This window comes from Ostrea edulis, chromosome 4 (genome assembly GCF_947568905.1).
Source record: "Ostrea edulis chromosome 4, xbOstEdul1.1, whole genome shotgun sequence".
Taxonomy (NCBI): Eukaryota; Metazoa; Mollusca; class Bivalvia; order Ostreida; family Ostreidae; genus Ostrea; species Ostrea edulis.
In genome coordinates this window covers 62,202,341-62,218,001 of record NC_079167.1, presented here as the reverse complement: position 1 = coordinate 62,218,001, position 15,661 = coordinate 62,202,341, and the positions used below count along the sequence as shown (strand labels likewise).

The following is a 15,661-nucleotide window of genomic DNA, read 5'->3' as shown; positions in this document are numbered from 1 at the left end:
ACATGGGAAGATACTGTCTGCTCAATATCTTGAGAATCCTTTGCTTAACAGACATCAAACTTGGTACACTGATACATCGTGAAGAGTAGATGACCCCTATTGATTTTAAGGTCAAGGGTCGAATTGGACATAGGAATATACTTTCTGCTCAATATCTTGAGAACCCTTTGCTTGACAGACATCAAGCTTGGTACACTGGTACATCTTAGGAGTAGATGACCCATACTGATTTTCAGGTCAATTGGTCAAAGGTTAAACTGGACATAGTTAAACTGGACATAGTGATATACTGTTTCCTATATTTTAAGAATTATTTGCTTGATTGTCACCAAACTTGGTACAATGGTACAGCATAAGGAGTAAACGACTCCTATTGATTTTTAGGTCATATGGTCAATCCACTCTCGACATAGGAAGATATTGTCTGCTTAATATTTTGAATTGGTTTGGCACTATATACTATCAATTAAATGATGCATGTGTATAACCCTTTTCAATTTTGCACCATGGGGGGCATATATGTTTTACAAACATTTCTTGTTTTTTATTTTTTTTTTTTTTTAAGATTTCATAGCATAAGAGAATTCAATTAGATGGTAAATTTTCCTTTTCTTTTTATTTTCAGTTTGTTCGTTTCTATGGAACCTTGTTGCCTGCTTTCATGGTATCTGTTCTTTTGATGGGAGTAATGCATCAACTGAGATGTATGGCCAAAGGTGAGAATATCACAACTCATCAAGTCCAAAAACAGTGAAAAAAATTTGTTCTAATGATGGCTGACAGTTTCTTACTTAAAGCCTATTATCCCCTCACACAACTAGATGGGGAGGGGGTATAGAAGGGGGGGGGGGGGCAAGATGCAAAGAGAACCATAAAACTGACCATTATCACAGTTTGCATTCTTCTTTGGCATTGAATGAGGAAGAACTGTAATAATTTCTAAGGTTATTGATTAAATATTTCTCAGAATTTTGAATCATTTAAGAATAGATAAGAGAGGGACTTGTAAGTTGTCAGAACTTGTTCCCAATCCTTTTGATTTCATCAATAAAATATGTTCAAAACAATAGATACAAATGAATTGATGTGCAAGTGAACAATGCAGAATAATGAATGAACAAGTTTTAAAACTATCAACTTTTATTTCCTTTTGAAACACACAACTTTCGATATTTAAAGTCCAATATGCTTGAAAAAGTAAGTAAATGACTATGTGTGTATGTTGCCATATAATAAATGTTAACATACATAAATCTCAACGTATTGTTTGTCATTTTGAGTCTTGAAACTGATAGTGCTATTTGTCAACAGAAAATAATGTGACAAAATTTCTCAAAACATCGACAATATTTATTAGAATGTCAGTGTACAGCTCGTATTGATAACATGCATTCTTTAATCAATTTTGACAACATTACATATATATATAATTATAATGACATGTCGTGAGGGGATCAATGCTTTGCTTATCGGTGCTCTTGTAAAGTTCTTACCATGAAAAACCTTAGCCATCAAAAGAGTTGCTTGATTTGTTTTTAGATCTTCCATATAGATTAAAAATTAGAAGATCAATAGATTCTGTGATATTTTGAAATGTCTAAAAAAGAAGTATTTTGTATGGGAAAAAGAAAGAAATTATGAAATTAGCAAGGTTATTTCAGAAATGTGTTTGTCAATCTGCCAGAGAATAAAAAAAAACAGCTTCCTGTGATTTTGTTCAGTAGTACTATGCTTGTGTGTGGTTTCCATCGCCATTAGAAAATCATCTGGAGCTCCATCTGAATTACTCATGAAATTGATCCATGGAATAAGACAACAATCCAGAAAAATGCAGTAGGAAACTTTTTGTAAAGACCAGTATTGGACCAATGCAGCGTGATATCAACAGCTTCAGAAAGTTGGGGGAGGGGGGACTTACATACGGGTCAACAATGGGAAGTAGACGTCATGAGAACATGTTAGGTCTGTCAATCCACAGCGCAATTCATTTTGTATCTGAAGAATAAGATTCAAGCTAGTACACAAAATTTGTCAACAGTTATACTGTCAGCCGTCATTATTCACAATCTCCATTTTATTTGAAGAATAAGACTCAAGCTAGTACACAAAATGCCAACAATACCGTCAGCCAGCATTATTCGCAGTCTCCATTTTATTTAAACCTACATGAAGACTGAAGACTTGTTTAGCTTACATACAGTGAATGCATTGTACAGTAAAATAAAGGTGTGAGAAACTGATGTACAGCAGATTTTGATTCTTTGAGAGTGCTTACAAGATATCCACATATCTGTATTTCACATTTACTCCTCCATCTAACTTTTCTTTCTTTTGGAGTGCTTACAAGATATCCACATGTCTGTATTTCACATTTACTCCTCCATCTAACTTTTCTTTCTTTTGGAGTGCTTACAAGATATCCACATGTCTGTATTTCACATTTACTCCTCCATCTAACTTTTCTTTCTTTTGGAGTGCCTACAAGATATCCACATGTCTGTATTTCACATTTACTCCTCCATCTAACTTTTCTTTCTTTTGGAGTGCTTACAAGATATCCACATGTCTGTATTTCACATTTACTCCTCCATCTAACTTTTCTTTCTTTTGGAGTGCTTACAAGATATCCACATGTCTGTATTTCACATTTACTCCTCCATCTAACTTTTCTTTCTTTTGGAGTGCTTACAAGATATCCACATGTCTGTATTTCACATTTACTCCTCCATCTAACTTTTCTTTCTTTGGGAGTGCTGACTATTTGACTGTTTGACATTTACTCTGACATCAGTCAAACTTTTCTTGCTTTACTCCCAGACATAAAGATACTTTGTTACAGGGAATGTAGATGGTTTCTTTTTAAAAATAAAATGAAGAATAAGCACTATAAATGTTTTAATTTATTCTTATGATAAGTCTTAACATATATTATGATATTATAGTGATGATGTAATATGTTTTGAATTGAGGCAAATTACTAATTACAATGTTTTGTTGATTTTCAGATGGGATTTGTCCCCCTTTACTGGATGCTATTGCAGACAATGGAAAACCTTACTATGTTGTGCCAGTGGTGTCCATTCTACATTTAATCAGCCAGTTAGTGTTCTACATATTTTATGCTCAGACTGTTCATTACTTATGCCTAGTATTTTGTGTCCCTTAACTAGGTCCTTGTGTCAAATACCCAATATTTTGTCCATATTTATAAATAAGGAATTCATTGTTTGTTTGTATTATGGAGGGGGGATGGATATGGAAACTATGTCAGCTTGGGGTAGTTTATATGCTTGGCAAATCCTATTATGCAGAAATTATCCCATAAGTTCATTGTTTTCATATACATGCTGCACGATCATCCTAGCTGCCTGACAGCCCTATTAGGCACTGTAGAGTCCTTATTTTACGCGAGTACTTAATATGACGAAATGACTCGTGTACATCAAATTGCATGAACATGAATTCACGAGTGCTCTGTTAATCAAGAGTTCTTACATGTATTTTAGCAACAGAAAATTAAAAGCAAGTAATTTGATTTCATGAGTGATGTTTCTCGCGAAATTACGTTATAATAAACTCCTCGCGTATATTTAGGACTCTACAGTATCCTAGCAGTGGGAGAGCTCAGTTTATTTGTGATGAACCTCTCTGGAAGGTAAAATGTTCTCCATCAGGTCATCATCACTCTCTGCCTGGCATAAAATCACCAACTGAAATACCAAACAATGAAGTGTGGCTTTGTTGTCATTATTGAGTATGAAAGATGCCAGCATGGTAGGGAACTTAAAGCAAATTTTCCTAAATGCTCGTGACCATCTCCCCCACATGGTTCTGTATTCATACGCACATTGTTTACAACTGTAGCGTGTTCATGAGGAAATGGCTATCATTATAATTTGTAAAGATATCAAAGGCAAAAAACATTGGAAATGTAAATATTTTTGGATATGTACATGTACCAGGTTTCGTATTTGTGAGTAATCCAACCGCTCCATCTTCTTATGATGTACATTCATCATTTAATAGTAAATTTTTTATCCTACATCACCTATAAACTTCTTGGACTTTGTAGAATTCCAGCCATTCAGGAAATATTTGGACAGAATAGTGGTCTATTGCCAGACACCACAGAACTGACCAATCAGGGTCTGATGATGCGAATGCTGTACCTGTTCCTGTATCTGATTGCCATGGGACTGGTCAACTTTCAATGTTTTATGATTGACTTTGGGATGAAATCCCTCAGTCGGGTTGCTAGCATCTTTTGCTCCTGGTAAATTATTTTTTATTGACTCAACTGCTTAGACATTATTAGACAGTTTTTGTTCTCTCCAGTTCAATTTTCACAATGTGTTCAACAATAGCACAATTAATTGTTATTAGATTGCTTTTGATTCTATTCCTCAATTTCAATGATGCCACCATTCTTAATTTTATGATTATCATAAACTGACAGAGCAGTGTTACACATAGCAATGACATGCTGAAAAAAAGAAACTCTCAGAAATTATGCAATATTCTTTTCATATGTACAAGACTAAATTCACTCTACATATCAGTATTTTGACTAAATTCACTCTACGTATCGGTATTTTGACTAAATTTACTATATGTATCGGTATTTTGGCCACAGTGAATATGAATCAGTATCTATGAGTACTCCAGAAATCTTTATTTACAGTTGCCCTGTTCCAGCCAGTAGTAAGAGATTAGTGGAGGTGTCCCTAGTGTTAGCGTTCGTGTTATCTGGTGCTCTGTGCGGAACGCTAGGCCTCATTGTCTGCTACATATTATGCATCATTAAGGTAAAACAGCGGAAAATGTCACCACACACAGAATATTTTGTATAGAATTTGTATGAACTACAATTATTGGATACTCTACAGTGGAAGTTAAAGAATACTGTAAACCAAGTTTTATTTGCATGCGAGAAATTTTCGCAAGTTTCTCGAGAACCTGGTCGTTGCAAATATTTCTTATCACGAACAGTTCTTCAATGTCTTTTGCATTTAAGATTATCTTATTTTTTCGCTGCAAACCACTTTATTGCTGGTACCCAGGTAAATCGCAAAATAAAGTCGTCATGATTGCGTATTGGTTTACAGTACTTAGCATGTTTTCAAGTACTGTAAACCAATACGTAACCATGACGACTGAAACTACATGTATGACATATATGGTTTACATCTTCCTGTATAATCTATGTTAAAGAGAGAAATCTGTTTTTTAATGGTACATACAAGCTCAACAAAATTTTTATCTATTTTTAAAAAAGTGAGGACAAATTTACTTGGTTGATGATTAATGAAGACAAACCAGTAATTGTCAAATTGAGTGAATATTTAGTTAAAACTTTCAGGAAAAGAAGTAATGCTTTAAAACTGCAAAAATCATTATAGTTTATTATTCATATGTTGGTATAATACTGATATTGTCCATTTACTTGTGTATACACCTGATTAGCAATTCATATATGTATGTTCTCGTTTCCCCAACATGCTGCATCTACATGTAGTTTGCAGTCCATGTAACCTGAAGTTAATGTTGTAAACTTTCTTTTTTGAAATTTCCTTCTTTATAAGCTGTCTTGCTGTTATGCCCTCTGGGCCCAAAATATTGGAATAAACTTATCTTATCTAATCTATTCAGGTTCTCAGGACGTACCATGTTTTACGACGGGACATCCTAGACTCTCGCGCTCAGTCTCGCTATAATTTGTACCTTACCGTATTACTCCTACTAATGTGGATGACAGCCCTAAACTTACCTCCACTGATTGTCTGGCTGCGAAATATACAGTGAGTATTCGATAATGCTCTAAATAGGCTGAAAGGGACTATTTGTGGTGTGGATTATAAGATTGCTAAAATGACTTATCCAAAAAAAAAATTAATTAAAAGATTGTCGAATTCTGATGAAGAATGTATGCACAACTTTATTATATATTTTATTTGTGATAACTTTATGATATGACATCAGAAATGTTGAATTTTGTTTTGAATAATGTTGAGAAATTGCACATTTTCACAGCTTTTTTCTTTCCATACATGTAGAGTAAATTTGCAAATAAGAATCATATAGTGTTACTACATTTGCATCTCTCAAAGATAAGTCATTAGTAGAATCATTATTCTTGTTCACAAGGTTGCTCCATGTACCAGTAAATGAAATTTCAAAAAATGAGCACCTAAAATGGCATTTTTAAGATGTATTCTAATGGCAAAATGCATGGTTTTGGCAAATATAAATTTAAGCTTGAAAATAATACACTTTAGAATCTCCATGAATTTACTCGAAATTCAAAATGGAAATAAACTTGCAGTTTTAAAAATATATTTACTGTTGTCTCGATTCAAAATGTGTAACGTTATAAGACGGGACAAGTTTTGTAAATTTAGCAAGCCTTGTAAGAGTCATATTGCAAGTCTTTGCATAGGTGCTTTACATTGATAAAAAAAATCACATAATTGAAAATCACATATCTATACTAAATATTCAATATATATGTGAATTTTTTATAATAGCAGCCTGTAGATCTTTTAAAGTCACGATAAATTCATGACTTTTTTTATTTTGACTACTTTGCTTTAGTGGATCAGCATGAATTTTTCAGATTTGACACAAAGAAATCAAATTCTGTTTTACACAGAAAATCATTTGGGATATCTTTACAAGAATCAATCTTCTTGCCCAAATATACAATTTTTACTGTGTAGTTTATGATGTCAGAATACAGCTGACTGGAAAGGGGGATAACCTGTAATATTTCAAACATGTTTTTTGCAGGTATTTTATAACACTGCACAACGATCCTAGCTGCCTGACAGCCCTATTATGTATCCTAGCAGTGGGAGCTCTGTTTATATGTGATGATCCTCTCTCAGGAAGGTAAAATGTTCACCATCTGATCTGCATGTTTTCTATCTGGCATAAAACCACCAACTGAATTTAAATGTAATGATTGATTGATTGTATCTTGCTTAACGTCTCGCTCGAGAATATTTCACTCATATGGAGACGTCACCAAGACCGGTGAAGGGCTTCAAATTTAGGCCTATGTTCGGCACTTACGGCCATTGAGCAGTGAGGGTTCTTTAGCGTGCCACACCTACTATGACACGGGGCGTCCGTTTTTAAGGTCATCTCCGAGGACCCGTGACATTGACACCTGATGCCGAGCGTTTGGCGATGGAACTGTCACTACCTGTTTTAACAACTTAGGTCTGTCGCGGCCAGGATTCGAACCCCGGCCTTCCGCATGCGGGGCAAACGTTCTAACCTCTCGGCCACCGCGGCAGTCTGATACATATCCTTATACAATGTGTAAAACTTGATTGATCGATTGTTTTATGTCCTGTCGAGAATTTTTCACTTATATTGAGATGTCGCCAGTTGTAGGTGAATTACCACAAATTTAGACCTATGCTAAGCGCTCAGGGTTCTTTAACGTGACTGCTGCAACATGGAACCTCTGTTTTTAAGGTCATATCACAAAGACCCATGATTATCACTTCTAAATGACGAGCATTTGGCGAAGGAGCAATCACTACCTATTTTACCGTGTTAGGTTTGACGTAGCCATGGCACAAGCAGGGCTTGAACTCACGACCTCCCGGTTACAAAGGGAATGCTCTACCACTGAGCTACCACGACCGGTCAAATGTATAAAAAGACTGTATGCATTACAAACCATATTTCATCAAATTAAACACATTTACCTTCAAATATTTTTAAATTCAAGTAATTTTGGGGGAGGGAGGATTTTAAAATTGTTTGAAAGTATTGTGTATATTGGGATAGTAAAGACATGGAATTTTATGAGTTACTTTTTTGGAGTCGATGGACCTCCAGATTCCTTTTTCTACAACAGTCTATAAATGGACTTTTGGCATTGCAAAGTTCGACAATAATAAAAAAAAAAAAGAAAAAAGAAAATTCTTTTAGTTTCATGCAAGTTATGAAAAACATCTTTTACACTACTTCCGGTACTGTGTGGGCGTGTACATGTCCACAGTTCTACTATTGTTTAATGTGCTGTATATTTCAGAGACCACTACTTCCCCTCCTGTGTGGGCGTGTACATGTCCACAGTTGTACTATTGTTTAATGTGTTGTATATTTCAGAGACCACTACTTCCCGTCCTGTGTGGGTGTGTACATGTCCACAGTTGTACTATTGTTACATGGGATCCTCTCTATCTACAGAATGTCTTACTTCATCACGTTTGTTCTGATCCTGACTGCCCTACCTCAGGTTGTGAACAAAATAAAGGCCACCCAGCAACACAAAGATAAAAATACGTAGATCTAGAGATTTTAAAATGTGTTTGTCAGTTTCAAACTTTTGAAAAGAAAACATTTCATTAACAGACAAGAACTATATGTATTAATCAGAGTGATTTAGTTGAAAAGTCAAAACAGCATTACAGAATCAAGTACTTTTTGTACAGATTCTGATTTAGAGAGAGAGAGACAGAGAGAGAGAGAGAGAGAGAGAGAGAGAATGTTACATGTAACCCCATACCATAATCATGATAATTTGAAGCTTTTTATTCTAAAGTAGACCCTTTTTCCCATTGTTTTTTCTTTAGTTATGAAGCCATTTTAGTATTATTTACATTCCATTTTTGATACGCTTTGGTTTACCACATGAAATGTGGATTGATGGGATTTATTTGTTTCACGTGACCAAAGGTGCAATATGTGATATTTTTTAGCCGAGTTGCAACGAAGTTGAACTCGGCTATTGGTTTGGTGATGCGGGCGGGTGGTTGGGTGTCAACAATTGGTTTCCGGATGATAACTCAAAAAGTTTACAATCTAATCAAATGAAACTTTGATATATTGTTAGGTACCATGTTAGGAAGACCCCTATTGATTTTGGAGAAAAATGGTCAAAGGTCAAGGTCACAGTGACCGAAAATAGAATGAAAATATCAGAAAAATTTGGTTTCCGGATGATAACTCAGAAAGTTTAAATCCGAATCAAATGAAACTTTGATATATTGTTGGGTACCATGTTAGGAAGACCCCTATTGATTTTGGAGAAAAATGGTCAAAGGTCAAGGTCACAGTGACCGAAAATAGAATGAAAATATCAGAAAAATTTGGTTTCCGGATGATAACTCAGAAAGTTTAAATCCGAATCAAATGAAACTTTGATATATTGTTGGGTACCATGTAAGGAAGACCCCTATTGATTTTGGAGAAAAAAGGTCAAAGGTCAAGGTCACAGTGACCGAATATAGAATGAAAATTTCAGAAATATTTGGTTTCCGGATGATAACTCAGAAAGTTTAAATCCGAATCAAATGATACTTAAAGATTTTGTTATGTACCAGGTAAGGAAGACCCCTATTGATTTTGGAGAAAATAGGTCACAGGTCAAGGTCACAGTGACCGAAAATAGATTTAAAATTCCAAAAAAAATTTGGTTTCCGGAGGATAACTCGAAAATTTTCAATTTGAATCAAAAGAAACTTGGATATGTTGTTGGATACCAGCAAAGCAAGACCCCTATTGATTTTGGAGAACAAAGGTCAAGGTCACAGTGACCGAAAATAGATTGAAAACTTCAGACAAATACGGTTTCTGGACAGTAACTCAAAAAGTTTAAAACTGAAATTAGTTCTTCACAATTATAAATGTGCCACATCATTCCTGACTTTACAATGTATCCCATGCAACTCGGCTCATGCACCCTGGGTGCATATATTGATTTTTTAAAACTTGACTTGCAGACAAACTGTTGAAGGAAATTCCAAATAGTGTCATTAAATTTGCAAAAAGAACTGGTCTTTTTTTGTACTTTTCCTTTGAAGATAAACAAGGTATATATGTACTATATGAAAGCACAAAATGGGAAAACAGCCATTCACCAATCGGAATCCATTATGTTCAAAATGGGAATACAGCCATCCACCAATCAGAAACCACCATGTCCAAAATGGGAATACAGCCATTCACCATCCACCAATCAGAATCCACAATGTCCAAAATGGGAATTCTGATTTGATATCAAGAAAGGAACATTTGTACAAAATATCACAGGCACCTGAAGTATGGATATTACTACTCCCCCCCCCCTTTTTTTTGATAAATTTTTTTTGGTGGCAATTTCTCTGAAATGTGTGAATTCCCAGTCTATCTTATCCAATCTCTAAAGCTTATAAAAAGCATGAAACGATTACATGAACCGAAAGAGGGATGAGATAGACTGGGAATTCACGCATTTCAAATTATTGCCACCAAAAAAAAATGATTGGGGGGGGGGGGGGGGTAGTAATATCCAAACTTCAGGTGCCTGTGCAAAATATTGGTGGGGGCATTCCTCCAATATGAAAAAAGTAAAAAAATGATTCATTGATTGGAAGCCTTAGAATCCATCATGAAATTTCCATTAAGATAAATTAGGTTTCTTCTAGGAATAAGAGAAACATGTATTATCACAATTGATGTCTAGAAATGCTATTAATATAGCACACAATCAGCTGGACATCTTCAAATTCCATGGATAATGAAAGAACAGTTATGCTTTTGGCTAAGTTAAAGCGAAAAACACATGCATTTATGTCCAGAAGAAATAGACTTTGTATATTTGGACACTTGATAGGTCTTGAACATAGATTTTATGTCAAGTCAAATATACGACCATATATAGGACTTTACCAGGTTCAGGGTATGTTGTTTCAAGAGTACGGGGGCTGTTCGAAATGTAATGTAATTGAAAGCAGATACACGATTTGTGATATTGCCAAAGCTGTTGGCATATCGCTATCGTGAGTGCATTTCATTTTGAAAGTACGGAAGATTTCTGCCAGATGGATACCACATATATTGACAGATGACCAAAACCAGGTACGAGTACAAACCGCTAAGCAATTGCTCAAAATGTTTCCCCAATTCAATCAAAGACAATTTGCAAACAGTGTTACTGGTGACGAAACATGAGTCCACTATTTCGAACCAGTAAGAAAAATTGGAAACAAAATATTGCTAACTAAACACGGTAGAAGGCCTGTAGTTGCCAAAAGAACCATAAGCACAAAGAAGGTTCTTCATTGCATATTCTTCTCATGTGATGGTATAGCCGTACAAATTCTGGTGTCAAAGGGCAAAAGTGTTACAAGTCGGTATTACCGACGTACGTTATACTAAAAAAGCTCAAGAAATATTCTCATAAACGACGCTCTGTGTCGGTATTTAGGTATGTTCGTCTACTTCATGATAATGCTCCATCACATACATCTGAGCTTGTGAAGCAATTTTTGAAGTCGTCGGAGGTTACCGTCTTGCCACACCCACCATACTCTCCAGATCTAGCCCCATGCGACTTTTTCCTTTTTCCAAAACTTAAAAACTTCTTATCTGGTCGTCGTTACAAGTCCCGACAAGCCCTTGGCTCAGCCATCAGTCAGTGCCTCAGAGGTCTAACTAAATCAGTGTACCGCGACACATTTCAGATATGGATTCAGAGATTGAAATTCTGGTATTTCAAACCGCGGAGAATACTTTGAAGGGATGTAATGTTCATTTCACTACCGGTATTTGAATCGAATGCTTTTGAGATATCATACAATATTAAAGTTTCAATTCAAATGCAATGCACATCTTGCAGGTGATTGCAATTTTAAGTCCGAGTTTGTTACATGATCCCATTATTTATTTCATGATTTTTTGTAAGCATCAGAGCACCATGTAAGGTAATTTGACCCTTAAATGACTAGGTTTTTAACCCAAGTGTAGATATAGTGTATGCATGCACTTGTTTCTGATTTTTGTTTTGAAAAGAAAAAAAAATGCTGTTGACTTTCCACCACAACAAAAATTGGTGTACAACATTTGAAGTAAAAAAAAAATACCTTGCAATATTCTGGTACGAAAAGAAATAACAAATCCAGAGCTTAAATTTAAAAACAAATTTTATTGCAGTAAACCTGATATATAAACCCTCAACAAAAAATAAATATCAACAAAAACAGGTGAACAACCTTTGTTGGAATTATAAACTGTATAACTATAACAGATATTATTAAGATCTACATGCATGTTGAGTTTGGGCGATATTTCATGTGGTGATACTTGCTGATCTTCATAAAAGGATAATGCAAATGACAAACTATGAACATTTATACAAAACATTCTATTTTTCATATTTAAATATGATACTGTAAAATTACTATTGCCATGGGGTAAATATCTTATGGTTTGAAAACAGAGGATTAAATTTTGATTTCATAGTTAAAAGTTTGCAATTCTGTGTGATTTGGTGTTTTGTTGGGTGGTTTGTTTTTTTTTTGCGGAAAGGGGGGGAGAGGGGAGAAATGGACTATGGGTACAGTAAAACATGCTTATAACAAATTCATGCTCATTGCAAAGTGATATTTATTTTCCTAATAGAAGAAAATAATGAAAGTATTATTGTGGATACAATGAAGTTTGGTTATAATGAATGGTTTTTCACTGGCCCTAGAGGTTCATTATAACCATGTTTTACTGTATATTCTTCCCAAATCAAAGCAAAATACCCAAAATTATATCTCCATGAAAATTACCAATAGTAATTATACAGTATAAGATAAATACAAATGCTAATATTTCGGGGGGGGGGTCAAAGTCTTGAGTAATTCTGTATGAGTAGTGTTTCTTCTAACTGCCATATTCACCTACATGAAATGCTGTACTTTTCAAAATTGTCATGCTCAAATTATCTTTAAAATTCATCAATTTCTTTGAGATTAGTTTTTGCAAAATATTGTCAAAAATCCATATATTTAGGTGTGTTTTGTATAAACATTTATATACATGGTCCACCCTTTAAATCTTGATTTAATTTTTTTAAATTTTGTACTACAAAAATTCATTGTCGATAATTTTACATAGAAACATATTAAATATGCTATCTACACCTAGTATATATTTCAACATGTTTGCTCATTGAAGCTAACACACACTTTCAGAATTCGGTTTTAACATGGACCTTAGCAGCTTTTAAAAAAATTCAGATGAAAATCAACATTCCATCCAAGTCTGCTACAACATGTGAAGATTTGCATTATACCTTGAAATACACGACACATCTTCATTTTTTAAAAAAAAAAACTGAAAGTTCACAGTGCACAGTATTGCATGTATTTTGTAAGGGTATAATGCCAGTGGCATTAATCGACACTCATCTACAAACTTGAGGACAACCCACACATACTACATAATGCATAGTGAAAAATTTATGTCAAAACAGACTTATCGATAATATCCAAAATGAAAGAAAAAATGTCATTTTACATCTCGATCAATATTATTTAAAGACGAACATGATCTAGCTCACACAGGCATCTTATGAACCATTATACCGGTAGTACAAATATGTTCTACATTTATTAATTCACAATTTCATTCTGCACTCTATTGCAAACAGTATCAGAAAAAAAATTATAAAAAATAAATAATGACCAAACAATTATGAAACTACTAGTAAATGATAATGACATTTCACATCAATGATTTATAAAATTAGTGAGCAATGAATATATTGTCAATATTTCTCAAAATTACTGATCAATGAATATATGCTTCCTTCCCAGGTTACTTCACATGAGATCTTAATATATATATATATATATATCGATTCAGTATAATCAACTGCAGTTTCATCAATTGAAGAAACTAGTCGATTATACTCAATCTGCTTTGTGGTATTTTTACTATACTACTACTTGTGTAGATTTTTCTCTCCTAGTATATATAAACACAAAATGAACTAACAAGTTCTCTTTCATAGGAATGAAGTATCTCAGGATTGTACACTTGCAAGGTCCTTTATTTCATTTACTTGAGCAGGAGCGAGAAATGGAAAAGCTGAATCATATGATGTGTATTAATTCTTTATAATACGAAACAAGTGAAAATTTGATTTCCACGAGTTCGCAAAATTACCCGTAAATAACAAAATGACACTAAACAACAATCAGTTAATAGTAAAGCTTTGACAAACAAATTATATACTGCACAGAACTAATTGATATTTAAATGAAATGTTTGTGAAACATGAATGTCTCCGGTGACAGCACAACAGGCTATAGTAGCCAGTTTCCACTACATTATCATTGAAAAAAGCCATTATACGAATTGCATTCACTATCAAACTAATCTTTCATTGAGTTCAAAAGCTATAGACTAGTATATGCCATAAATCTAGAAGTTTTGCAAAAATTGAGTCTAATTGCTATCTAGCTTCTAGAAGTTGCTAAATACATAAACCCTGTTTCATGAAGCTAGAAAGTTATCGGTCAATGTTAAAGTTTTTCAACAAGTCTTTAAGGGCGATGTCAAGGTCACATATTTGTCAAATATTTTGAAATTTCAGAAAGGTCTTGCCACAAGGAGTGCATCCACTTCCATTGAGCCTTCTCGTGTATAACTCGATAGTTATAAGCAAATTTAAAACTTTTCCCACAGACAGACAGACATGGCAAAAACTACATTCTGGGGGCATAAAAATGACACTGAATTAACATTAAAACATTCTGAAGACCTGGAATTCGCTATACATATAAATCGGAGAATTATTATTCCCATACATCTACAAAAACAGTCTTACTGTTGCTGATGATATATTTACATGTATACTATTGTCTACATTTGGAAAAGTGTTATAAGGTTAGGTATGTAAAGTTTGGATATTTAAGGAAGCAGTAACTGGGGGGGAAAAACTTGAATATTTGGAAGCAAAATACATGCACCATTATGCAAAAAATACTTTTAATACACATAATAAATAACAGAATACATGTACATTATATATATACATGAATGTAACAATAAACCTCAACCATTGCAATGAAAAAATTAACAAAAATAGAAAACTGTAAAAATATATACTCTGGGGGGAACATTTTACAAACATTTGTTCACAACTTCAAACATTTGTTCACAGCAGCAAATGCGTTCTTTCAAATCCTTGAGCTGAAATGCATTTTGAAAATTGCAATTGTTAGTCAAAATAGATATTAAAGATGAGTATCGTGATTTACCACAATGTACAGCCAAACCTCATTATCTCGAACTCGATGGGACTAGAAAAAACTTCCAAGATATCTGAGGATTCGAGGGTAAAATACTTAAAGAATAAGTGGTTGGGATTTCCAAATCACACCAACATATCCACATTATTCAAAATATCAGTGTTCAAGATACCAAAGTTCAACTGTATTTCAATATCTATTGGAACAAAAAATTTCAGTAAAAAGAAATGCAATATAATGGAATTCTACAAAGATGTGATTATATACAGATATATTAGATAGATATAATTACTAGGTCACATTGCTCTCCTGAGCAGTTGCATTTTCTCATGCAAAACATTAAATCTCAATTGTGGCTAAACCCTGGCCCAGGGAGTCTTGCTTTGAACAAACTTTAAGCAACACTACATGAGTTTATTTGCTATCAATTTGACATGTTTCGTCCTTGTTTTCTTGAGAAACATTTAAACCCCTCTTTAATACCTGGTGAATCTACGTTATATAAGGATACTTCCATTTTGATTTAATTTACTTTAGTGGTTCTAAAGAAGATTTTAATGAAAATTTCAAATATACTTCAATCCAAACTTTAAACCCTCTAAATAGCTCCTTTGCCTAACTTGGCAAGGATGCTTTTG

General features: G+C 34.0%; 2 protein-coding genes across 2 annotated transcripts in view; one reads left to right on the top strand and one right to left on the bottom strand.

Annotated features, from left to right (window-relative positions):
* The window catches only part of LOC125668350 (GPI inositol-deacylase-like), a 59,240-nt gene extending 49,449 nt beyond the window's left edge, over window positions 1-9,791 (top strand). The window contains exons 21-27 of the mRNA XM_056163276.1: window positions 626-716; window positions 3,006-3,099; window positions 4,073-4,273; window positions 4,682-4,805; window positions 5,650-5,798; window positions 6,787-6,888; window positions 8,125-9,791. Of these exons, the coding sequence (XP_056019251.1) occupies window positions 626-716; window positions 3,006-3,099; window positions 4,073-4,273; window positions 4,682-4,805; window positions 5,650-5,798; window positions 6,787-6,888; window positions 8,125-8,305 (942 nt within the window). The 3' untranslated portion in view covers window positions 8,306-9,791. The remainder of the gene's footprint in view (window positions 1-625; window positions 717-3,005; window positions 3,100-4,072; window positions 4,274-4,681; window positions 4,806-5,649; window positions 5,799-6,786; window positions 6,889-8,124) is intronic.
* A 2,112-nt stretch (window positions 9,792-11,903) lies between these two features.
* The window catches only part of LOC125668103 (uncharacterized), a 22,725-nt gene continuing 18,967 nt past the window's right edge, over window positions 11,904-15,661 (bottom strand). The window contains exon 20 of the mRNA XM_048901884.2: window positions 11,904-14,964. Coding sequence (XP_048757841.1) covers window positions 14,930-14,964 — 35 coding nt within the window. The 3' untranslated portion in view covers window positions 11,904-14,929. The remainder of the gene's footprint in view (window positions 14,965-15,661) is intronic.